The sequence below is a fragment of the Stegostoma tigrinum genome, chromosome 16 (genome assembly GCF_030684315.1).
Source record: "Stegostoma tigrinum isolate sSteTig4 chromosome 16, sSteTig4.hap1, whole genome shotgun sequence".
Taxonomy (NCBI): domain Eukaryota; kingdom Metazoa; phylum Chordata; class Chondrichthyes; order Orectolobiformes; family Stegostomatidae; genus Stegostoma; species Stegostoma tigrinum.
In genome coordinates this window covers 3,171,952-3,199,017 of record NC_081369.1, presented here as the reverse complement: position 1 = coordinate 3,199,017, position 27,066 = coordinate 3,171,952, and the positions used below count along the sequence as shown (strand labels likewise).

The 27,066-nt window shown below is 45.5% G+C and overlaps 1 protein-coding gene across 2 annotated transcripts in view; it reads left to right on the top strand.

The window, feature by feature from the left end:
• The window catches only part of necab2 (N-terminal EF-hand calcium binding protein 2), a 127,098-nt gene extending 100,032 nt beyond the window's left edge, over positions 1 to 27,066 (top strand). For both annotated transcript variants that reach the window (XM_048546246.2, XM_048546245.2), the window contains exons 9-13: positions 518 to 574; positions 21,114 to 21,226; positions 22,138 to 22,215; positions 23,270 to 23,361; positions 24,813 to 27,066. In XM_048546246.2, coding sequence (XP_048402203.1) covers positions 518 to 574; positions 21,114 to 21,226; positions 22,138 to 22,215; positions 23,270 to 23,361; positions 24,813 to 24,841 — 369 coding nt within the window. In that variant the 3' untranslated portion in view covers positions 24,842 to 27,066. The remainder of the gene's footprint in view (positions 1 to 517; positions 575 to 21,113; positions 21,227 to 22,137; positions 22,216 to 23,269; positions 23,362 to 24,812) is intronic.

Below are 27,066 nucleotides of genomic sequence, written 5' to 3'. Positions count from 1 at the left end.
CCTTGCCTCTGTGGAGGGAAGGACCAGAGAAGTGGCGATCTTATCTGTTCAACAGAAGGAGGGCACCTTTGATGATGTCGAGCTAGAGAGGCAGCCTGGGTTCCTGAGTGCTGAGCAGCCTCTGAAATGGGTTGCGGCTCCGCGCTTGGGCTCGAAAGTGGAATGCGTAGCCATGGGAGGAAAGGGGAGAGTGAGAGTGGGTAAACTATAGCCAGCACAGCAAAACCTTTCAATAATACATCTCAAACACACTTTGAGAGAGTGCAACTCCCACTCATTGATCAACACAGAGATCTCAGGAGTAGCTGAGGTGGTGGGTTGGTTAAGATCTGTTTGTAGCTATGGTCCTTAATTTTTTCAGTGTGTCTCCCCTCGTGGCTGGGTTATGGGTGAAACATTGGCCATGAGTGCGAGTGTGCCAGGGCTTGGTGCTGCTGATTGGTTGAGGCCTGATGGCACGTTGATAAACTCTGCTGTCCTGCTGCCTCTCACTCCAGTGATTTGTCTCTGCTTTCAGACCATGTGGCTTGACCTGCAGCAGAAGGTGATGGACAGCGAGAATCTGACTTGCTCGGTGAGTATGGGCCAGCCTTTCCAGCATTCCCTGCTTTCCCCATTAGTGCTTGGGGGTGTGTCTTACATGCGTAGCAGGTGGGAGAAAAATGTTTGGTGCCTGCCAATTGGAGAATCCCTGATTAAGAACTTTAGGACCCTGCAATAATGCCACAGATTCGCTCCTCAGTGGGCATAAATAGCACAGTGTGGGCAGGGTCAAGAAAGAAGAGAGACACGCCTGACGAGTGAAGCAGTAGCCTGAACTCTAGCCATGTCAATGTTAGGAGCACACACAAGAAGCATGGAGTTGAACAAAGAGCGTTAAGTGATAGGCTTTATGGAATAGTCTTTCAATAATGCAACAGTAAGATTAGAGACTGGCAGATCTCTGAATAACATGGTCTTAAACTGTACCAATGTTATAAAGAAGCCTAAGCCGGCACATTGGCTCAATGGTTAGCACTGTAGCTTCACAGCACCAGGAACCCGGGTTCGATTCTAGCCTCAGGTGACTGTTTGTGTGGAGTTTGCACATTCTCCCCGTGTTTGTGTGTGTTTTCTCTGGGTGCTCTGGTTTCCTCCTACAGCCCAAAGATGTGCAGGGTAGGTGAATCGGCCATGCTAAATTGCCCGTAGTGTTCTGGGATGTGTGCGTTATAGGGTGATGGGTCTGGGTGAGATGTTTCAAGGGGTGGTGTGGACTTGTTGGGCCAAAGGGCCTGTTTCCACACTGTAGGGAATCTAATCTAATTTGAAAAAAGCCTGATGACCAACCTGTCTTGAAGCCAGGTACATGGAAGTGGGCATTAATCAACAGGTCAAAAGATTCAAACAGCTACGTGTACCTGGCAATGCGTGTGCTAAGCCCAAGTGCTCACAGGGTCAGCATGGTTCACCTGCTCCAGCTCAGCTATCAATGGCACATTATGGTCAGATTGAATGAATGAGGGGCACCACAAGAACCTGTCTCAGCCTCAAGTTTATTCAACAGAGGAGCATTGACAACCAGAATTCACAAAGCTCTGATTGGTGTAATTTCTCCTCATCCCAGTCCTAAATAATGTACCCCTTACCCTGAGACTGTGCCCCCACGTTTTAGATTCCCTGGCCAGCAGTCACAACCTCTCAGCGCCCACTCTGTCGAGCCCTTTCAAGATTCTGAGTGTTCCAGTGAGCTGGCTTCTTTCAACTTCAGGATAAGAAGCTAGGAAGGATTTCTTCACTGACAGGGCGGTGAATATTTGGCAAAGTCTGTTGCAGAGGGCTGTGGAATTTGAGTTATTCAACAGATTCAAGGCTGAGGTTGACAGGTTCCTCAGTTCTCATGACTTTAAGCAATATGGTGATGACATGGGGAATGTTGTTAAGGTCAGTGATAAACTAATTGAATGAGAGAGTAAACTCAATGGACTGAAGGGTCTTCTCCAATGTTACTGTTCTAAAAGTATAGACCCAACTTACTCAGTTCCTTTGTTCCAAGACCAATGCAGGTTCAGAACTGAAGAAAAGTCAAACCAGACTCAACATATTAACTCTGTTTCTCTCTCCCCAGGTGCTACCAGATCTGCTGAGTTTCTCCAGCAATCTCTGTGTTTGTTTCAGATTTCCTGCATTATCAACGTTTTGCATTTACACCTCATTTCAGGGATCAATGTGGTGGGCCTTCGCTGCACTGCCTCTAACGTTAATGTACCCTTCCCATGGAGACCAAACTGCACACAACATTCCAGATGTCACCACACCAAACCCTGTACAATTATAATAAGACTTCTATGTTGCTGTGCCTCAATCCCCTTGCAAGAAAGGCCAACATGCCATTTGTCTTCCTATTGGTTATCTGCATGTCAACATTCTTAGTTGCTTGCATGAGTACACCCAAATCTCTCTGAATGTCAACAATTACAAGTTTCGCACATTTTTTGAAAAATATTCTGTTCTATTTATTCTTACGACCAAAGTGAATAACTTAACACTTTCTCACATTATACTCCATCTGCTGTCTTGTTGCCCACTCAACCTATCTATATTCTTGCTGCTGCCTCACTGTCCTCCCCACATCTTGCATTTCTCTCTGGCTTTGTGTCAAACTTACATTCTCTCTGCCACTAAGTCATTCATTCAGATTTGAAATGACTGAGGCCTCAGTACTGAGTCATGCAGTGCTACACTAGTTACCATCTGCCAATTTGCAAATGCTCTATGTATGCCTGATCTCAGCTTCCTGCCCATTACCAATTCTCTCTTTACTCTAACACATTATTCTCAACACTGTGAGCCCTTATCCTGAGACCTGTGTTAACTGGTACATTGGATAATGCACTGAAGTGTCCACTGGTTGCCTGGTTTTAGCTGTTTCTAAACTAGATTGGTGAAGACAGTAAAGAGGGAACTGTACTCTGTATCTAACCTTGTGCTATACCTGTCTGGCACTGTTTGTTGCAGACAGTGTCAAGAGAGCTTTAGTCTCCTTTTAAAAGTGTAGAGGGAGCTGTGCTCTGTATCCATCCCCGTGCTGTAGCTGCCCTCAGAGTGTTTGATAGGGCCAGTGTAGAGGAGCTTATTCTAATAGCTAACCCCATGTTGTATCTGTCCTGTGTGGTGTGTTTGATGGGGAAAGAATTTTACTTCTCGTTAAAATAAGCAGAGGGAGCATGCCTCTGTAACTAACACTGTGCTGTCCTTGTCCTTGGAGTGTTCGATGGTGACAGTGAGGAGAGAGTATTACTCTGTACATAAGCCCTTGCTGTAATGGTTGTGAGTGTTTAATGTGGACAGCACAGAGAAAGCATTACGTTCAGTATAAAAAAGTAGAGGAAATTTTACTTGCAGTTCAAAAGAGATGAACAAGCTTTAATCTAATTCTCACCCTGTGCTGCGCCTACCTTGGGAGTGTTTGCTAGGACAATGTAAAGGGAGGTTTATTCTGTACCTGAGCCGTGCTATACTTGTCCTCAGAGTCAACACAAAATAAAAACCAAAAGAACTGTGGATGCTGTAAATCAGGGACAATAACAAAGTTGCCGGAAAAGCTCAGCAAGTCTGGCAGCATCTGTGGAGGACAAAGCAGAGTTAACGTTTCGGGTCTGGTGACCCTTCCTCAGAATGTTTGATGGGGACAGTAGAGAGGAAACCTTCCTCTGTGTAATCCCATGCTATACTAGTCCTGGGTGTGTCGAGGGAACTTGACTCTGTATCTAACCCATTCTGTTTCGAAGATATGCATGTTTAAAGTTGACAGTTGACCTTTCAAACGGTGGAACTCCCAGCTCCCTGAGAAATGAATGATTGAAAACTTTGGAAAAACATCAGAAGGAAAGGTGTGAAGGAAGCAACAGTATCTCAGAGAGATGTAATACTGGTCTCAGACCAGAATGGAACTGTGTGTGAATGAGATCACCAGCAACTGGTGGGTGAAGGGATTGAGGTGAAATGAGAGTATGGGATTGAAATGATGGTAAACTTGTGAACAGTGATGAATAACTTAGAAGTGATTTGCTTCCCCCTCCTTCCCTGTGACCCCTGAAATGTTGACACTCCACAGCCAGACATCCTCTGTCACTGGTACAAACGACTGAAGCCTTAACAATAAGACCTGCCTGTCTAGTGAAACATGGACACCTTTGCTTCTCAACAAAATCCCACTGAATGTCAACATTTACAAGTTTCACTTGTTTTTTTTTAAAACCTTCTGTTTTATTTATTCTTACGACCAAAGTGAATAACTTAACACTTTCTCACATTATACTCCATCTGCTGTCTTGTTACCCGCTCAACCTATCTATATTCTTGCCGCTGCCCGCTGTCCTCCCCACATCTTGCATTTCTCTCTAACTTTGTGTCAAACTTACATTCTCACTGCTACTAAGTCATTCATTCAGATTTGAAATGACTGAGGCCTCAGTATTGAGTCATGCAGTGCTACACTAGTTACCATCTGCCAATGTGCAAATGCTCTATATATGCCTGATCTCAGTTTCCTGCCCCATTACCAATTCTCTCTTTACTCTAATACATTATTCCCAACTCCGTGAGCCCTTATCCTGAGACCTGTGTTACCTGGTGCATTGGATAATGCACTGAAGTGTCCACTGATTGCCTGGTTTTAGCTGTTTCTAAACTAGATTGGTGAAGACAGTAAAGAGGGAACTTTACTCTGTATCTAACCTCATGCTATACCTGTCTGGCAGTGACCTACTCATTCACATATGGGGATTTCTCAGCCCCCAACCCTGTGGGATTCGGGGATATTGGTCGTTAGAGCAGCTGAGATTAATAACCCACCCAGAAATCCCAGTTCAACTGACACTGGCATGTATGTTCAGGCCAGGTTCTATGACAATGTTGGCTTCCAACAGTACCAACCTATTCTGGGGAGATTCATGGCCATCAGTCCTTCTTCCTGGTATCTGTCAGGTTATTGGTGAAGGATGGCCAAGCAGAAGGTAGGCCTAGTCTTTGATTTGATTTATTGTTGTCACATGTACCGAGATACAGTGAAAACCGTTGCTTTGTGTGTTGTACGGGCAGATTGTACCAAACAAAGTGCATCAGTTTAGCAGAATATTAGTGTTACAGAGACAGTGCAGAGAGAGCGAGATCAAAATTAACATTTGAGAGGTCCGTTCAAAAAGCCTGATGACAGCGGGGAAGAAACTGTTCTTGAATCTGTTCATATGTGTATACAAAATTTTATATCTTCTGCCCAAAGAAGAGGGTGGAAGAGAGTTTAACCAGGGAAAGGACAGGTCTTTGATGATGTTGGTAGCCTTCCTGAGACAGCGAGAAGTATAGATGGAGTCAATGGTTGGAAGACTGGTTTGTGTGATGGACTGGGCTGTGTTCACAACACTCTGTAGTTTCTTGCGGACTTGGGAGGAGCAGTTGCCGTACCACACAGTGATGCATCCAGATGGGATGCTTTCTATGGTGCATCTATAAAAATTGGTAAGAATCTTTGTGGACATACCGAATTTCCTCAGCCTCTGGAGGAAGTAGAGACTTTGTTGTGCTTTCTTGACCATAGCATTGATGTGGGTAGACCAGGACAATTTGTTGGTGATTGTTTGGATATTCTTAAGGCAGAGTTGGATACAGCTTATTTGAGAAAGGTTTTTATTTTCGGGGTCTGACTGTTTTTAGTGGAGTTGAGACCCCAGTCTGAATGCCATTATTTTGCTGAATACTGGAGCTGGCAGTGTTGAATGACTGAATCCTGCTCCTAAATCGCATATTTCTATGATCCCTGTGATTTGAAGAGGTTTGTTAAGGTTTGAGTCAGCCCCTGTAACATACATTGCACACAGTTGGACATTGAATCCCACATGGCTTTTCTTTGGATAGATAAAAGGCAGGAAATTGGCACTGGGTAATAGAACCAGTACGTGCACGATGGGCGGAATGCCCTTCTGCACCATTACCCTTGTGAATCAGCGAACCTGCAGCCAGTGCCCCCTCCCCAGGAGAAAAAAGAACAGATTTTTATTTCTGCATCAAGTTTGCTTCACATGTAGGTAGGATGGATAAGAAGGCATTTAGCACACTTGCCTTCATCATACAGACCTTTGAGTATGGGAGTTGGGATGTCATGTTGAAGCTGTACTGGATGTCGGTGAGGCTTCTTCTGAAGTACTGTGTGCAGTACTGGTTACCCTGTCATAGGAAGGTTATTATTTAGCTGGAGAGGGTTCAGAATGTTGCTGGAAATGGAGGGTTTGAGTTATAAAAATCGGGGCTGGACAGGTTGGGACTTGTGCAACTGGAACATAGGAAGTTGAGCTTCATAAAATTATGAGGGCTATAGACAAAGTGAAGAGCAAGGGTCTTTTCGCTAGGGTGGGGGAGTTCATATTTTTAAGGCGCATGGAGAAAGATTAAGAAAAGACATGAGGGGCAACTTGCTTATACCAAGAGTGGCTCGTGTGTGGAATGAACTCCCAGAGGAAGTGGTGGATGCAGGTACAGTTACAATGTTTAAAAGACATTTGAATTAGTAGATGAATGAGAAATGTTTGGAGGGATATGGGCCAAGCACAGGCAGTTGGGACTAGTTTAGTTTGGGATTATGGTCGGCATGGATGGTTGGACTGAAGGGTCTGTTTCCCTGCTCTATGACTCCATGACTCAGTATGCCCATAGACGTCTCATAGCTTTTGAAGTGGAATTACTGCAGTCAGTGCTGGAAAGTCGCTGCTATGTTGTACACAGAAAGCCCCCACAAACAATTACTTGGTCAGAAGATAGCAAGAGCTGCAGAAGTGTCGAGACAGTGTGGAGCTGGAGGAACACAGCATGTCAGGCATCATCAGAGGATCAAGAAAGTCAACGTTTTGTGTCATTTGGTTTAATGAAATTGATTGAGGGATAAATATTGACCACCATGTCACCTGCTCTTCTGTGCAATGGTGTCAAAAGATCTTTCATGTCCAGATCATTGGAGGTTTAAAAACTCATAGAATCCTACAGTGCAGATAGAGGCTATTTGGCCCATCAAGTCTGCTCTGATCCTCCAAAGATCATCCCACCTTAAAGCTCCCTAACTTCACATTTCCCATGGTTAACCCACCTAGCCGATACATCCGTGGACACTATGGGAAATTTAGCATGGCCTGTCCACCTGATCTCATCTGCAGGAAACCAGCGCAAACACAAGGAGAACATGCAAACTCCACACAGACATTCACCCGGGGGTGGAATTGAAACCAAAAGAACTGTGGATGCTGTAGACCAGGAACAAAAACAAAGTTGCTGGAAAAGCTCAGCAGGTTTGGCAGCATCTGTGAAGGTAAAAACAGAGTTAACGTTTCTGGTCCAGTGTCCCTTCCTCAGAGCTGGGTGGAATTGAGACTGGGTCCAACTGTGAGGCTGCAGTGCTAACCACTGAGCTATCATGCCATCCCATCTGAGATATGACTCCTGTGTGTGAGTGCCTACCTCGAATGAGGTTTCAAATCTCTGGTGGGATCCCATGACCTTTTAGAGTCACCAATCAGGTAGAGGTTGACAGTCGGTCTGTTAAAGGGCAAGAGCTCTTGGAGTTATGTCCCACACCATCGGTTCAATGAAGGCTTTGAACTGCTGTCACAGGAAGCAGTCTGCTGGTGTTCGGTCTCTTCAGTAATACACAAGGGTGCGCCCTCCCTAGGACACAGGTCTAACTGCAGCCAGCCTGCAACAATTACTCAGCACAGGGGATGCCACAGAAACAGGGACATCTGCTTCATGGCTTAGGAAACAGGGAACATCTGATGCCTTGCAGGAATCTGTCTGTATCCCGCAGGGAGAAAAGAACTACAGTTCCATCTGTCAGCCCAGAGTGAGAGAGGGCGAGAGATTTGAACAGCAATGATGTACTATTGAACTCATAGAAAACATCGGTTAGATCACACAGAGATTACTGTGAACACTCTAGATTCTGCATGAGCACTGGAAAAGTTTGCAAAGAAGTTTGATTTGTAAAAACAGTGTCAGAAGAGCCAGGTTAGAATCATCGGAGAGGTTTGAAAAAGGCAGGGCTGTTTTTCCCAAGAGAAAACTGACCTGATACAGGTTTGTCGTATTAGGAAAGGATTTGCTGGAGCACATGTGAAGGAAGAGAATTATTCACCTACCATGAGATCTGGATTGGTGGCTCTAAATAAAATACCATCACAATTTCTGTGAAGAATGTAGAAAACCTAGCGAGTGGTAAGATTGTGGAGCCCCTAACAATGCATAGATGCACTTAATGGAGAGATAGATAAGGCTACGAGATATAAAGGCATAGAGATTTATTCCAAAAGGATTAGATGAAGAGGATCATCAAACAATGGAATTAGCCCTATTCTCGAGTCCTTCAAGTTGCAGGATTTTAAAGCAAAATCATAATTTGCTGGAAAAAAAACTCAACAGCATCTGTGGAAAGGAGTCAGAGTGAACTGATAATGGTCCCTATTAGCAGCTATTCATTCTCCCAGGTTGACCTTTACTCATTCCTTTGTCTGTCCAACTGTTTCACTCTCTCCATCTCTGGGCTCCATCTCCAGCTATCATTTACTCCTGCCCCTTCCCCCGATCCTTTCTTGAGCATATACACCAATCTTTTCCAAGTTACTACCTGTTCTGAAGAAGGGCCACTGAACCCGAAGCGCTAACTCTGCCTTCTTGCCAACGATGCTGCCTGGCCTGCCCAGTTTTTCCAGTGATTTGTGATTTTGGTTCTGATTTCCAGCAGCTGCAGTTCTTTGGTTTTTGTAGGATTTGAAAATCTAGGTCCAGCAACCTTCTGTGACAAATGTAATGATGACTTGGTGAATGGAGCTTTTAGTTCTGGGACATTAGATCGTGGATTCCTGTCCTGACTAAAAGAGCTCAAAGCAGCATGTCACTGTGCTGTACTTAGTGCAGTGCACTGTCAAAAGACCAGTCAGATAAGATGAGATACTAAACCAAGATCCTTCTGCTCTGTCACACAGACTTAACTCAAGTCCCAACTTTTTCTATGATAGGCAGGAAAGCTGATCCTTCAGAGGGGTGCAGACCTGAAATGTCAGCCTTTCTGTTCCTCAGATGCTGCTTCACCTGCTGTGTTCATCTAGCTCTACACTTTGTTATCTCAGATTCTCCAGCATCGGCAGTTCTACTATCTCACAACTTTTTCTACGTTGTTGTTGTCAACGATTTCCAATTATTCACAGAGTCATGCAGCACAGAAGTAGACCCTTCAGTCCAACATGTCCATTCCAAGTTCCCAAAATAAACTGGTCCCACCTGTCTGCATTTGGCCTGTATCCCTCTAAACCTTTCCTATTCATATACCTGCCCAAAAGTCTTTTAAATGTTGTAACTATACCTGTATCTATCACTTTCTCTGGCAGTTCATTCCACATACTAACAGCCTTTATGTGAAAAAGTTGTTCCTCATGCCCCTTTTAAATCCTTCTTGCACCTATATGGCCCCCAGTTTTGACATCTTCCACCCTAGAGAAAGGCCTTTGCTATTTGCCTTATCTATGCCTGTCATAGTTTTAAAAACCACTATAAGGTCACCCCTCAACCTCCTATACTCCAGTGAAAAACGTTTTGGGTCAGGCCCCTTCTTCAGAAATGGGGGAGGGGAAGGGAACTCAGAAATAAATAGCGAGAGAAGGGTCCAGGCTGGGAAGGTAGGTGGGATGGTGATAGGTGAGTGCAGGTAGGGAGTGGTGGGGATTGGTCAGTGAGGTATGAGGGGCTGATGGAAGAGTACTGATCTGAAACGTTAAATTTTCTGCTCCTCTGATGCAGCCTGGCCTGCTGTGTTCCTCCAGCTCCACTCCGTGTTATCTCTTGGAATCCGCACTGGTTCAAAACCTACTGGAACACACTGCAAGAAGCAACAATAGTGGCTCGGTGGTTAGCACTGCTGCTTCATGCTACAAAGCTCCTGGGTTCAGTTTCACTGTTGAGTGACTGTCTGTGTGGAGTTTGCACATTCTCACTGTGTCTATGCATATCTGTTCCGGATGTTCTGGTCTCCTCCCACAGTCCAAAGATGTGCAGGTTAGGTGGATGTGCTATGGGAAATGGCTATACTAAATAGCCCATAGTGTCTAGGGCTGTACAGATTATGTGGATGAGCCATGGGAAATGTAAGGTTATGGGTCGAGGTGGGATGCTGTTTTGAAAGTTGGTGTTGGCTGAATGGCCTGTTGCCAAACTATAGGGATTCTCTAAGCAGATTCCATTAGAGCTTCCACAAAGGAAATGGGCACATAATGGCTAGGCTACAGCTGGAGAAACTCTGAGCAGTTTTTAATCTCTTATCTACAGAAAGATATATTGGCATTGGACACAGTCCATAGGCAGTTCATTAGGCTGGTATCAGGTATGCATGGGCTGTCTTATGGGGAGAGATTGGTCAGATTGGATTTGTACCCATTGAAATTTCAAAGAATAGGAGATGATCTTACTGAACAATACAAGATTCTTAGGGGATTTGACAGGGAGATGTAGAAAAGTTCTTTCCCTTAAGGGGGGGGGCAAGGACCAGAGGGTAGAGTAAGGGGTCACAAGTGTAGGACACAGAAGAGGAAGATTTTGTTTCTCTCAGACGATATCCAATCTGTGGAATTCGTTTACTGGAGGGGACTGTTGAGGTTGGGTTGTTAAGTAAATCCAAGGCCGAAATCGATTTTTAATGAACAAATGAAAAAGTACAGCACAAGAACAGGCCCTTCGGCCCTCCAAGCCTGTGCTGACCATCATGACCTAATTAATCTAGAGACAAATCTGCCATTTTTCCATCCTTGTCCCTCTATTCCCTCCCTATTCATGTCTTCAATATGCTTGTTTCCACCACCTCCTACATTCCAGGCTCCGACTTTCCACGTGAAAAGCTTCCCTCGCTCACCTCCCTTAAACTTTCCCCTTCTCACCTTGAACCTGTGCCCCCATGTTGCAGAAACTTCAATGCTGGTAAAAAGCATCTGACTGGCCACTCTATTTATGCCTTTCAATATTGTGTAGACCTTTAGCGGATCTCCTTTTAGCTGCTGTCTTTCAGTTTAAACAATCCTAGTCTTTTTAACCTTTCCTCGCAGACAATGCCCTGAAGACCAGGCAACATCCTGGTGAACCTTCTATGCACTCTCCAAAGCTTGCAAATCCTGTGTGGCAACCGAAACTGCATACATTACTCCAAATGGGCCTAACAAGGGTTTTATGTAGCTGCAACATGGTTAGCCAACTCTTGTACTCCATGCCCCAGCCGATGAAGGCAAACATTCTATATGCCTTCTTAATCACATTGGCTACCAGTGTTGCCTCTTTCAGGGAACTGTGCACACCCAGATCCGTCTGAAGGTTAGTGTTCCTCACGGTGCTGCCATTTACAACATGATTCACCCGCAAGTTTGATCCTCCAAAATGCATCACCTTGAACCTGTGCCTCCTTGTAGATGAAATCTGGGAAAGGGTTGTGGGGAAAGGATTTGGGGAAAAATCAGGGAAGTGGAGTTGAGGATAGTCTGGTCAGCCACGATCTTGTTGAATGGTGTAGCGGACTCAGTGGGCTATATTTGCTCCAATGTCTTGTGCACCTGTTTGAAGAGGAAACATTTGAGGTTAGAGCAGTGGATTGGGACTAATTGGATGGCTCTGTCAAAGGGAGATTTGCTGCATGTTGACACCATTCTACTTTTGTAGCTTGCTGTGAGACATTTGTCCTGCCCCTGTTTGAACAATATCATGGAAGCCGCACTTTGCAGCACAAACTGACAACTTACACTAAATACCAACAAAACAATGAGAAAACAAAAGAACTGCAGTTGCTGGAAATCAGAAACAAAAGCAGAAATTGCTGGAAAATCTCAGCAGGTCTGGCAACATCTTTGGAGAGAAATCAGAGTTAACGTTTCGCGTCCTTCAGGTGGCACAGTTGCTCAGTGGTTGGCGCTGCTGCCTGAGAGCTCCAGGAACACGGGCTCCACTCCAGCCTTGGGCTACTATCTGTGTGGAGTTGGCACATTGTCCTCGTGTCTGCATGGAACTCTTTCACCAGCTGCCCCTGTTTTCTCCCCAAGTCCAAACATGTGCGGGCTCGGTGGATTGGCCATGCTAAATTTCCCATAGTGTCCAGGGATTGTGCAGGCCAGGTGGGGTAGCCATGGGACATGCAAGGTTACAGGGATAGGTGTGATGCTCTTCCTATGGTCAGCGTGGACTCAGTGGGCCAAATGGCCTGCTTCCACACTGTAGAGTTTCTGTGATTCTTCAGAACCAATAAAAAAAATTGCTGTGTATGAATAGACATCTCCTCATCTCTCAGGAGGCTTTATGCTAAATATCCAGTGCATGTAACATCTGGCATGCCCAGACTTGTCAAATTCATAATCTGACCATACTCGCCAGTTCACCACTTTCAATTCACCAACGTCTGCCACCCTTCCCTCACGATGTTCTGCTTTTCATCGCAGGGATGTTCATGCTGCTGGCTCAGAGTGAGGCCTGCGCCTCAGGTTTTTAATTTCATGCGGCTTTTTGTGTTTGGCAGATTGCCGGTGTTTCGTTGATCTAATTAGCAGGTAGTGAGCGGAGAGCTGTGTAATTTACCATGAGCTGAAGGGCTGTCGGCGTTCCGACTCCCGTGTTCACTGAGCGTCCCACACTGTGCTTGCTGTGCTGCGATAGGTCTTTCCTCAGTGTTAAACCCTGTCAGGTTTAGCTGGGTAGCTACCAGGATGGGGAACACGTTTCAGAGGAATGGTCTCCTCACCACACCTTCGCTATCGTATTGAAATGCTGCTTCTCAGGAGGCGAGGCTGCAATTCCCTTTACTTTCTCCCTCCCCTCATTTGTTCAGCTTTTCTCTCACATGCTGCCCATCTCTGATTCTTTCCTGTGCTGCCATCTCATTCCTCCCCTGCCGTTTGCTCACTCACGAGAAAATGAGGTTGAGAGTAGGTCACTCAGCATATTGTGCATAGCACTGGGAGTAATCCTGAGGTTGAAAACTTTAAGATCCTGCTTTTCAATTTATTTCCCAGTTCCCTTTATTCTCCCTCCTAAACCTGTTCCCTCTTTTTTTAGTTAACCTACAAACAAATGCAGAGAAACTCAGCGGGTCTGGCATCTTTTATGCAGAGAGAAAGAGTCAACGTTTTAACTTATTCAGAACTTTTTACCTTTTCCATTGGAAGAGAAATTTCTGTCTGTTCCCTTCATCGCAGTCGCTCTCCCCCCTGTACTTCCAAGACACTCCTCCATGATGTTTGTCTCTTACTGTCTGTCTCACATTCTCCATCTCGTGCTCTTTCATTCACATACATGTCCCCTTCCCCTCTTTGGCCCTTGGTCTCCTTCTCTCTGTGCCTCTCGTCCTTTTACTCTCACTTTCTCCCTCTTCATCTCTAGCTTGGCGATGAGCCAGCTCTGAGTTTCTCTGCTTGGTGAACCCTTTCTTCCTCCCATGTGTCCACCCCAAACAGTTTCCACTTCCTCCGTGAATGAGAGGGAGATGGGAGGAATCGGGACCAGGAAGGGAAGCTGGAAATTCACCAAGATGGCGGTGAGGGAGCAGGAGTTGGGGTCCCATGGACATGGCAAACTCCATGTGTGCGAGGCTGACGTAGAAACATGGAAGATAGGAGCAGAAGGAGGCCATTCGGCCCTTCAAACCTGCTCAGCCGTTCATTATGATCATGGCTGATCGTCCAACTCAGTAGCCTAATCCTGCTTTCTCCTCATAACCTTTGATCCCATTTGCCCCAAGTGCTATACCTAGCCATCTCTTGAATACATTCAATGTTTTGGCATCAACTACTTCCTGTGGTAATTAACTTGACAGGCTTTGGTAAAGAAATGTCTCCCCATCTCCATCCTAAATCGTGTACCCTGAATCCTCAAACTGTGACCCCTGGTTCTGGACGCACCCACCATCGGGAACAACCTCCCGGCATCTACCCTATCCAGTCCTGTTAGAATTTTAGAGGTCTCGATGAGATTCCATAACCACCACCTACACCAACCCCCACCCCCCCACCCCGCCCCATTCACCAAGAGAAACCCGTTCTCGAATACAGTGTGAGTTTAGGGCTAAGATGAGGGAACAATTTTGAGGTCATGTGGTTTGGTGATCGAGAGAAAGAGAGGGAATTAAGAGAGACAGTGGACCAGTGTTACTGGGCGTAGTCACAAAGAGTATCATGGACTGCATGGCATGTTGCAAGGATTTGATTTTCTATTACAACTTGTATTTTAGTCATTACACAGAGGAAACATTGCATCGTTAGCGATGGCTCAGACAATTGAAGAATCTTTCAATGTTGGTCTATGCCCCATGAGGTGACCTCAATTGAAGGAAACACTGAGGATGGCAAGGGCACACAGTGTACTCTGGGTGGGTGTCTTCAATGCCCTTCACTAAGAGTAGTTCGGCTGCAACACAACTGATCAAATTGGCCGGGTCCTAAAGGACATAGCTGCTAGACGGGCTCTGCAGCAGGTGGCGAGGGAACCAGTAAGGGGGAGGAAATGTACTTGACCTCATCCCTACTGATCTGCCAGCTGCAGATGCACCAGTCCATGACAGTATGGGTAACAGTCTCCTATAAAAACAAAGCCCTGTCAGTTGTGAGAATACCCTCTATTGTGGTGTGTGGCACTATCAATGTGCTCTAATGAATAGATTTTGAACGCATCCAGCAACTCAGGATTGGGCATCCATGAATCACTGTGGGTCATCAACAGCAGAAGAATTGTACTCCAGCACAATTTGTAACCTCGTGGCCCGGCATATCCCCACTCAACCAATACCATCAAACAAGGGGATCAACCCTGGAGCCGCACCAAGCATATCTAAAAATGAGATGTCATCCAGATGAAGCTACCAAACAGGACTCCTTACATGCCAAACACCATAAGCAGCAAGTGATAGACAGAGCTAACCAACGGATCAGATCTAAGCTCTGCAGTCCTGCCACATCTAGTCATGAATGGTAGTGGGCAATTAAACAGCTTACTGGAGGAGGAGGCTCCACAAATATCCCCATCCTCAATGATGGAAGAGTCCAGCATATCAGTGCAAAAGATAAGGCTGAAGCATTCACAGTAATCCTCAGCCAGAAGTGCCAAGTAGATGATCCATCTCGGCCTCCTCCAGTGGTCCCCAGCATTACAGATGCCAGTCTTCGTGATGTGACATGACGAAACAGTGGGAGACACTGGATACTGCAAATGCAATGGCCCTGACAACATTTCAGCAATAGTACTGAAGAATTGTGCTCCAGAATCTGCCGGTCCCCTAGTACAGTTGAAACACTGGTATCCAACCGACAATATGGAAAGTTGTATGTCCTGTATATAAAAAGCTGGACAAATCTCACCTGTCCAGTTACTGCCCCATCAGTCTCCTCTCGATCATCAATAAAGTGATGGAAGGTGTCAGTCACAGCGCTATCAAACAGCACTGGCTCAGCAATAACCTGCTCAGTGATGCCCAGTTTGGGCTCCGCCAGGGCCACTCAGCCCCTGACCTCATTACAGCCTTCATTCAAACATGGACAAAAGAGCTGAATTCCAGAGTTGAGGTGAGAAGGACAGCCTTGCTATCAGGTTGTATTCGACTGAGTATGGCATCCAGGAGCCCTGGCAAAACTGGAATCAATGGGAATTTCTCCATTTGTTGGAATCATAGAATCCCTACAGTGTGGAAACAGGCCCCTCAGCCCAACAAGTCCACACCAAAACTTAAAGCATCCCACGCAGGCTCATTCCCCTATAATCCACCTAATCTAAGGCAACTTAGCATGGCCAATCCACCTAGCCTGCACAACTTTGGACTGTGGGAGGAAACCGGAGCACCCAGAGGAAACCCAAGCAGACACGGGGAGAATGTGCAAACTCCACACAGGCAGTTGCCCAAGGCTGAAATCGAACCCGGGTCCCTGGTGCTGTGAGGCTGCAGTATGACCCACTGTGCCACCCACATCATACCTGATGAAGCAAAGGAAGATGGTCGTGGTTGTTGGAGGTCAGTCATTTCAGATCCAGGACATCTCTGCAGGAGTTCCTCAGGGTAGTGTCCTAGGCCCAACCATCTTCAGCTGCTTCATCAAAGACTTTCCGTCCATCATAAGGCAGGAAGTGGCGATGTTCACTAATGATTGCACAGTGTTCATTCCCATTCACAACTCAATAGATACTGACTGTTCATGCTCTAATGCAACAAGATCTGGACAATCCCCAGACTTGGGCAGAAAGTTGCAAGTAACATTTACCCTTCATTTGTGCCAGGGCATCTCCAATGAAAGAGAATCTAGTCATTGCCCTTGACATTCAATGGTGTTATCGCCACTGAATCCCTGACTATCAACAAGCTGGGGGCGATCATTGACCAGAAACTCAACTGTACTAGCCATATAAACACAGCGGTTACAAGAGTGGGTCAGATGTTCAGAATCCTGTGGCAAGTAACTCACCTCCTGATTCCCCCAATCCTGTCTACCATCTACAGGGCACAAATCATGAATGGGATGGAATACTCCCCACTTGCCCGATGGGTGCAGCCCCAACAACACTGAAGAAGCTGACACCATCCAGGATAAAGCAGCCGACTTGATTGATACCACATCCACCACCTTTTACATTCTCTCCCTTTACATTCAAGAGGAGCAGTGTGTACCAGCTATAAAATACACTGCAACACCTCACTAAGGCTGCTGACAGCACCTTCCAAACTGATGACTGCTCATGAACACCACCATCTGCAAGTTCCTTTCAACTCACCATTCTGGGTTTGGAAATATGTCACTGTTCCGACAGCGCCATTAGGTCAAAATCCTAGAATTATCTCCCGAAGGGTTTGTAGGTGACTTTATGCCACATAGCCTGTACCATCACCTTCTCAGGGACAACAAATGGCAACTCATTTGTTTGAATAAATGATTTAAAAAAAGCAAACTCAAGGCAGAGATAACAAGGCGTAAAGATGGATGAACACAGCAGGCCAAGCAGCATCAGAGGAGCAGGAAGGCTGATGTTTCGGACCTAGAGAAGGGTCTAGGCCCAAAACATTAGCCTTCCTGCTCCTCTGTTGCTGCTTGGCCTGCTGTGTTCATCCAGCTGTACAACTTGTTATTGCAGATTTTCCTGCATCTGCAGTTCCTACTACCTCTGAAACTCAAGGCAGATCCTCCTGTGGGAAGGAACAAAGCAGTTTCTGCTGCGGAGAAGCATAGCGGACAGTTGTGTTATTAATAACAGAACAGAAAGTGTGTGAGAGTTTGCTGTTCAAAAGGAAGGGAAAACAGATGTTTGGAGATTTAGGGAGTGATAAATCCCTAAGATATACCTCAATACTGGCAGTCAGGACTCAGTGGATGGACTATTGGAGCACATTGGGAATTTCAGCCTGGCATGGCAATGAGCCTAATGGAGAACTGCCAGTCACGGATGGACATTCCGATAATGTAGTTTATCTGTCACAGTGTGGGGGACTGGCTCATGACATGGAAACAGGCTCGCAGTTTCTAGTTCCAATGGGACAATACTCATCCCCGTATTGCCAGTGTAATTGTGGACAGGTGGGAGTGAGTGGTGAGGGAGCTGCGAATAGAATTATACAGGCTGTCCCCACCTGACTGTCATCGTTGCCCGTACAAAGGAAATAGCCAATTTAATGAAAAGTTCTTCATTCAGTTAACGGAAACTACTTTAAATACAATGCACTATACTCAGCGGTGAAAGATATGCCAAGAAGTATTACACAGTAAATTATGGGACAGTTAGAGGGTAGAGTCTGTAGGTGTGAAGCTGGAAAAGCACAGCAGGCCAATGTTTCGGACTGAAATGTTGACTTTTCTGCACCTCTGATCATGCCTGACCTGCTGTGCTTCATACCAGTAGACTGTGGATCCCAGCATCTGCAGTCCTTGCTGTCTCCAACCAATAGAGGGTAGCCTGGGACAGAAGGCAGATCACAGGATTATTTGAACTGTAAGGAATTCATGAATGAAACAGTATCAGCAAAGTTATAAGGCTTGTTTTTTTTCTTGATACATGGGCAGTGTTGCAGATACTAAAGAGAGAGTCAAAGCATACAGCAGGATACAAGCTAGATTGCAGATGTGGGCAGAGAAATGGCAGATGGAGTTTAATCTGGTCACATGCGAGGTGATGCATTTTGGAAAATCAAACTCAGGTGTAAATTGTACATGACATTCAGAGGGATCTGAGCGTACAGGTTCACAGATCCCTGAAAGTGGTAATACAAGTGGATAAGGTGGTCAAGAAGGCAGACAGCATGCTTGGCTTCATTGGCCAGGGCATTGAATATAAAAGTTGGCAGTTATGTCACAGCTGTACAAAACTTTATTTACAGAGATAGTAGGAACTGTCGATGCTGGAGAATCTGAGATAACACGGTGTGAAGCTGGATGAACACAACAGGCCAAGCAACATCAGAGGAGCAGGAAAGTTTGACTTTTCTGGTCGAGACCCTTCTTCAGAAAAAGAGAAAGAAAAATGAAGAAGGGTCTCGACCGAAACATCAGCTTTCCTGCTCCTCTCATGCTGCTTGGTCTGCTGTGTTCATCCAGCTTCACACCGTGTTATCTCAAAACTTTAGTTCAACCACATTTGCAATATTGCATGCAGTTCTGTTCGCCACACTACCAGAAGGAGGTAGATGCTTTGCAGGGAAGGTTTACCAGGATGTTACGTGGCATGGAGGGTTTTAGTCGTGAAGAGAGGTCGGACAAGCTCGGATATTTTTCACTGCAAAGACCGAGGCTGAGGGGTGACCTGACAGAGACGTCCAAAATTATGAGGCATAAATAGGGTGGATACTCAGAGGTGGAAAGGTCACCAACAAGAGAGCACAGGTTCAAGGTGAGAGGGGTAAAGTTTAGGGGAGATGTGCAGGGAAAAGTTTTCACCTGAGGGTGGGGTGGGTGCCTGGACCGCACTGCCAGAGGAGGTGTTGGAAGCAGGCACATTAGCAGCATTTAAGACATATTTGATAGACACATGAATGGGAGACAAACAGAACAATGTATGGGCAATGAGTGGTGGGAATTAGCGCAGGCTTGGGGGAGGGGTGGGGGGGGGGCAAAGGGTGAGTTCCTGTGCTACATTGAATTGAATTGTATATAATGAGTAAAGACACCTGAACACCCTCTGCCACAGAGACAAATTACAAGTCAACACATCTGTCACAAACACAACACACTCAAATAACAGGAACATTATGATAGGAGAAAGCGTTGAGTTTTAATAAATCACCCCTAAATGTTCAGAAAAGGTGAAGGAGTTACACTGCATTTTGCATATAGTTCTCTTTAAATCTTTTTCATTGAATATCCTACATTTTTAAAGGTGGCTATGAGCAGCATGTGTAAATTTAAACCATACAGGCATATTTTAATTATCTTTGGTATTCCATGATACAGTAACTTTGTTTATAATGCAATTTTAAAAGGATTCTTACAATTAATATTCATAGCCCTTTATAAAAAGGTTAGAGTTTCATTATTAAATTCTCATGAGTCTACATTCATATAACAATATCCTAGAACTTTGAAGTTAGGATTCTAAGTGTTACCATTGATAGCTTTTGTAAAGTAATTGTCTCTGCTGTGATGTACCTGTCCTGAGATAATTTTGTTGGTTTGAAAAATCCTGGGGGCAAGGGGCATTTCATTACTGGATCCAGCCTACAGATGGGAAAACTCACTAAGTTGCTGTAACAATTTGAAATTTCTTAGTTGAAGGTGACAATAAGCTGGACTGAGTTTACCACGCCAGAGATTTAAAATTAGTAGAGCCATTGGCACCCCCCATATTATGAAAAACGAGAGAGAGATAGGTGACAGGCTTGAAACTAATCTAGGAGGAAAAGGAAGTCTCTAAGATTAAATAGATGTAATTCATGGTGTGATTATTTGCCAAAATAAAATGTGTAGAGAAATTGTTTGGTGTGCTCGCAAAGGAGTGTCTCACAATACAATATGTTGAATCAAATATGGAGGCTTTTTGTTTGCTTTTTGAGTTTGACTGCAACACTAATTGTACCTTTATTTAAAGGGAGAGAAAGGCATCAGAGTTAATTTTGTTTAATTATGTGTGTGTGGTGGGCAATAATTAACAATATAAACGTGCAAAGATTGGCTCCAGTTCTGCCCTTCAGTAGTTGGCTTTCTGCAGTCGAATGCTCTTGGCACATTGTTTAATTAATTAGTTGGCTCATTATCACTCTGTTTACTCTTACACTATTTACTCTTCTGTCATTTACCCTCTTCTGTCTTCTAACTAAAGACTTACCTTCTATTTTGTTCTTGTTTTGATCTTATTTCCTTTCAAATGCTCAAAACCTGTTGCACTTCTTACTTGTTTTCAGTTCTAGCAGGAGGTCAGTGACTTGAAATGTTAACTGTGTTCATCTCCAGGATGCTGCCTGATGTATGGAGAACATTTTAAGCCATTTACTTCTGTTTCAGATCTCGAGGAACAGAAACAAAGTTGCTGAAAAAGCTCAGCATGTCTGGCAGTGTCTGTGAAGGACAAAAATAGAGTTAACTTTCGGGTCCAGTGACCCGAATATCCACAGTTCTGAAGAAGGGTCACCGGACGCAAAATGTTAACTCTGTTTTCTCCTTTGCAGATGCTGTCAGACCTGCTGAGCAACTTTGTTTTTGTTCCTGATTTACAGCACCTGTAGGCCTGTTGGTTCAGATTTTGAGGATCTGTTTTTGTGTTAGCATAAAACTGCCTTGTACACAGTCCTTGAAATTTTGAAACAAATAGGTGGGAGGAATGAGTGATGTTGGGCAGCAGAGACTTGGAATTTAATTAAAAGGAGGAACATATGATTGACAGCGAAATGTGTTTGGTTACTGAGTCCAAATTTCCATAGAATGGACAGCTGACCATCAGCTGGGAGAGAAAATCTCTCTGTGTAAAAAGGCCTTAATAAGATGTTGGTGACATCTTCCTCTCCTCCCTGCTGCTCCTGCAACACCCCTGCCGCACCTGTCTCTCTGTTTCGTTCAGGCACTGAAACTCAACACACCCTTCATTCAATTTTTCTGCTTTCTGTCTCCCTCCAGCACCTTTTCCTTGTCCGTCAGCACATGAGTGTTGGACAAAAGCAGCTGGGAGAGTTTGGCTGCTCGCTGAAGCAATATCTGAAGGATGTGTCGGTCCAGCGAGACTGCTTCCAGTGAGTACAATCGTTCAGGGAGTAACCCCGGTTTGAAGTGGTTTATCTTTCCCGCAAGGCGAGAGCTAAATGTGAGGCAGTTGGAAAGGACCTTCACCCACTTTTGATAGCAACATGCCCTCTGATGCCTTCTGTCAGCTCCTGTTGGAGGCTGCACTGGCATCAGTATGGGGCTTCACTCTGGCACTGTCCCGTGTTTCAAAAATCATTCATTCTCCAGGCTCTGCCATCGGGTCTAAATGTTGGGTGTGAAATGCAGACTGCAACTCCACTTAAAGACTGGGAGCAGGGAAGAAAACACTCATTGGACCAAAAGATGTGAGGGATCCCAGACTCTCAATGTGGACTAAACAACAACCTCAGGAAGCTGAGATAACAAGGTGTAGAGCTGGATGAACACAGCAGGACAAGCAGCATCAGAGGAGCAGGAAGGCTGATGTTTTGGGCCGAGACCCTTCTTCATAAAGGGCCTAGGCCTGAAATGTCAGCATTCCTGCTCCTCTGATGCTGCTTGGCCTGCTATGTTCATTGAGCTCTACACCTTATAATCTCAGATTCTCCAGCATCTGCAGTTCCTACTAACCCAAGGAAGCTCATGGTTTCAGTCAAAAGACCCATTTCTGTACTGACCACTCCCTGTACAGACTATTCCCTGTACTGACCCTGCCTGCGCTGACCATTCCCTGTGCTGACCATTCCTGTATTGACCATTCCTTAAACTGACCATTCCCTGCACTGACCACTCTCTATACTATTTCCTTTGCTGACTATTCCCAGTGCTTACCGTTCCCTGTACTGACCATTCCCAGTGCTGACTGTTCCCAATGCTGTGTGTTTGTTGGAGGGTATTGGTCGGGGTGGATATGGGGATATGCGCAAGGTCCTCTCTAATCCGTCTCATCCCTCTTCAGTGTTACAGCCGTGAGGTTACCGGATGGATTGACCTTTGTGGTTTACGAGTTTTGGGAGAGTGAGGAACAGTGGAAGAAGTAAGTGACTTGTCAATAGTGTTCCAGAGAATGTCTTTTCCTGTTCTGCGAATTCCTGATGTATTTAAGGCATCCTAATTACTGTTTTATGTTGGTTGAAAGACAAGGCTTTTTTTGAACTGGTACCTGTGAAGCCATAGCACACAGATCACTCTGCAACTCATTTCTTGCTTCTGAGAACTGTTATCATTCACAGGCTCATGTGGACATGCGTGTGATCATCCCACATCCCAGTGCCACTGAGTCTGAGCTGTGTGTCCAAGTCACTAAGACTAAGCAGAAAATGTATCCATCACAACACTCTTTTTGTCAGAGCAGCAGGACCTGTGCTGACAATTCCCAGCACTAACTGGTCATTCTGTTAACCAGACTTGCAACAATTATATCCAACAGTGGTCAATCCTTGTACTGACCATTCATAAAACCAATCATTTCCCAGTCCTGACCTTTCCCTATCTTTCCAGGATTGACAGTTCCCCATGTGGACCATGCCCAGAGTGCTGACTATTTCCAGTGTGGATCTGTACCAGTGTAGAACATTCCCATTACTGATAGACCCCAGTGTGAACAAATTCCTGAGGTGAAAATTCCCAATGGGGACAAATCCCAATGTGGAACATTCACACTGGGGACCAATCCCAGTGCAGAACATTCCCAATGGTGACCCGTTCTAGTCTGCATCATTCCAGATGGGGATCAATCCCAGTTTGGACCATTCCTAATTGGAGAATCCCAGTGTGTACCATTCCAAATGGGAAGCAATCCCAAAGCAGAATTTTCTCAAAGGAGATCAATCCTCATGCAAACCATTTCAGTGGAAACCAATCTCAGTGTGCCACGTTCCCAATAGACACCAATTCCAGTGTGGACCTCTCCTGATTGATCCATGTATGAGCCATTCCCGAGTGCTCCTGGGGCTGACTACTCCAGTTCCCATGCTGGCTGATTTCTGGAATGGTGTCTTTCTCCAATCCTTGAGGATTTTATTGATATGAGCATGTTCCATCACGCTGATGTCCTCCTCATGTTCTGTTCTCCACTGCTGTCCCTCTAGCCATCTCCAAAGTGCAAGATCAAAAACTTTTCAACATGTTAAAGTGGACACATTGACTCAGCCCGAGACCATCTCCACATTGTTTATACCAGGTAAGGTCTGGCTTTACACCGGTAGTGAACAGGAGAGTGAGATTAGATTGGGACGGCTATTTGTCAGGAGAGTGGGATGAGACTGAGAGAGATATTGATCAGGAGAGTGGGGAATTAGACTGGGAGTGATATTGATCAGGAGCGTGGGAATTATACGGGAGAAATATTGATCAGGACAGTGGGGAATTAGACGGGAGAGATATTGATCAGGTGAGTGGGGAATTAGACTGGGAGAGATATTGGATGGGGAGTGGGATTAGACTGGGAGAGATATTGATCAGGAGAGTGGGACTAAACTGCGAGAGATATTGGTGAGGAGAATGGGATTAGACTGAGAGAGGTATTGGTCAGGACAATGGGATTAGACTGGGAGAGATATTGATCAGGAGAGTGGGACTAGACTGGGAGAGATATTGGTGAGGAGAATGGGATTAGACTGGGAGAGATATTGGTCAGGAGAATGGGATTAGACTGCGAGAGATACTGGTGAAGAGAATGGGATTAGACTGGGAGAGATATTGGTCAGGAGAGTGGGACTAGACTGCGAGAGATATTGGTGAGGAGAATGGGATTAGACTGGGTGAGATATTGGTCAGGAGAGTGGGATTAGACTGCGAGAGATATTGGTGAAGAGAATGGGATTAGACTGGGAGAGGTATTGGTCAGGACAATGGGATTAGACTGGGAGAGATATTGATCAGGAGAGTGGGACTAGACTGGGAGAGATATTGGTGAGGAGAATGGGATTAGACTGGGAGAGATATTGGTCAGGAGAATGGGATTAGACTGCGAGAGATACTGGTGAAGAGAATGGGATTAGACTGGGAGAGATATTGGTCAGGAGAGTGGGACTAGACTGGTTGAGATATTGGTGAGGAGAGTGGGATTATACTGGGAGAGATATTGGTCAGGAGAGTGGGACTAGACTGCGAGAGATATTGGTGAGGAGAATGGGATTACACTGGTTGAGATATTGGTCATGAGAGTGGGATTAGACTGGGAGAGATGTTGATGAGGAATGTGGGATTAGACAGGGAGGGGTATTGCGGACCCTGTGGACTGAACAACGGACTTGGATCAGACTGTGTGGGTATGTTGAGGGCTGGTGAATGAGAGGAACAGGGAGATTAGGCCGTGGGGTTAGATACACAAGCACAGCTTGATGGTCATCACGCTGACTGTGACATCGGGTATGTAGTCCTGACTGACCTTTTCCCTCTCTGGTGGTCAGGTGTTGGTGAAGCTAACCTGAGCTTCTCCTGTCGCTGGCTAATACTGCATGGACCACTGGGGAAGTGGTCAGCCCAGCAATCTTCCACATTGGTATAGCCATGCTGCCAGATTTGTGAAGGAATGGTTGGGTATGTCAGTTTAAGGAGGCGAGCATGTCCGATGAGCAGAGTCCCATTGCTGCCAACTCAACTCACACTGTGTGATTCTTCTTCCTTTAGCTGCCTGGTGCACCTTGGATGGGAAATAACTTCCAGCAGGGCCTGCTATAGGGAGCAGTGCACGTTCAACCAGGCCGGCAGTGTGCCCTCCCTCTCAACAAGCCTGGAACCACCGAGCGGCGAACCTTTTTGCGTATTTTGTAAATCAGTTACTTCCAAGAATATTTGTTGACAATTTTAAGCGCATTAGTTCATTATTAAAGAGAACTGGATATAGCAGAGCTGCGAGGATCTGACAAACATGAACCAAAGATTGGGGTTTGGTTGGGGCAGGGGTGGTGAGGCAGGGTGGGTGTTGGCAGATGAATGCCTCACGGATCGTTGGTTACTCCTATTTTGTCGCGAATGGGGAGATCCTCACTTGGTGAAGGCCAGTTCAACACTGCCAGCTCCTCCTGCACAGGGCTGATGAATTCTGGGAAATCTCCGTACTGGCTCATCTCTGCCATTAGGTCATCTTCTGGGCAAGGATGTGAAAGAAGACCCTCCCCCCCCCCCCCACCCACAACACTGACTGGGTGGAGAATTAGAGATCTTTGGAAAAGATTGGTTGTTCAAAACCAGTCAGGCCGTTGTCTAGACTGACAATCTCAGATTCTTCTCTGAATCATGAACAAGCAGAGAGAATTCAATGGCGTTCCTTCATTCACAGGGAACTGTGCATTTTTGGGCTTCTGATCCTCCCTCCAGCAATTCTCACCTTTCCCCCATTTAGGTTTCCCACATGTGTGAGTTCATCTGTATCTCGCTGTTTCATATCTCTTCCTCATTTCCTCCTATCTTCCCCCACAACTTCATGTCCATATCTCACCCATAGTATATCTCCCCATCCTGTATCACACCCTGACCTGTATCTCTATCACCATGACTATCCCACTCTGCGTCTTGTGCCCTGCATGTCCCCTCCATATCTCTCTCCTAATCTCCTCGTATGTTTCTCACCCTCCTGTATCATTCCCACAGCCATATCTCTCCTATCATATCTCTCACATGTTTCTCTTCTGGATCACTACAACTCTTCCTCATATATCCCCCTCTCATCTGAGTCTCTCCCTATTATATCTCCACTTCTGTCTCTCCCTCTGTATCACTCCACCTCTATCTCTCCCAGTATCTCTCTACTCCATATCTCTCCACTAGTATCTCTTCCTCATGGCCATATCCAATCAATCCCCTATATTTCTCTCCCCAATATGTCTCCACTGTATCTCTCCCATTACCCTACCACTGATCTATCTCTCTCTATGATCTGTCCATAGTATCTCTCTATTCTTATCTTTCCTATTATTCCCCTCATTTCAGTCCCTGTTTCTTTCCTTCTATATTTCTCCCTATGTATCTCTCACCTATATCTCTCTGAATCCCCAGGTATCTCTCTACCCTTTGTCTTCATATCTCTTCCCTCATATCTTACTCCATGTATCTTTCCCGACCATATCTTTTCTCACCATATTTCTCCCTGCCATATTTCTCCCCATAGCCTTTCCCTCTGTATATCTGTCCCCATAGTGCTCCTCTTCTAATTCTGATTATGGCTACCTCCGATTCTCATTTCCCCATACATCTTTCTGTGCCTGTGTTTCTCCCCCTTTCTCTTCCCTCATATCTTTCCCCTATCTCTCTCTCTCTCATGCACATCTCTCCATATTTGTCCCACCCCTAAATTTACCTCATATATCTCTTAGCCTGATAGCTTTCCTCTGTATTTGCCCCACCTACCTCTCCGTCCTGAATCTCAGTTCTGTCATTCTACCCACATCTTCTGATGTATCTCTCCCCAATGTATTTTTACCCTCTTTGTACCCTTTTTATCCTGCCACAGGCTCATTTCAGTCAAGATTAAGGCTGACATTCAATGTCTGTCAGCTAATCTTCTATCTATGCCAAGAATGCCAACACCTCTCTGGCATCTCAAAGCATTCTAGGTTACTCCACCTTTCATTATTCTTAGATCAAACATTTTACAGCTTAGCTCAACCTCAAAATAGGAAATGGTTATTAAACTGTACCCAGATTTTCCTATTGCCCCTCTGCCCATTGTCCCTTTGTCCATTGCCCATCTGATTTTTGCCCCTCTGGCTTTTACCCCACTGCTTTCTAGCCCACTGCCGTTACCCCTGTGCCCATTGTCTCACTGCTCTCTGCCCCATGATGTCGAGTGCAAGAGTACCGTGGTGGCTGGGTTGGGGCAGTGTTATGCGAGAGAGATTTGTGATGCTGGAAGTGGATGAGGGGGAGTGAGGGTGTTGTGGGA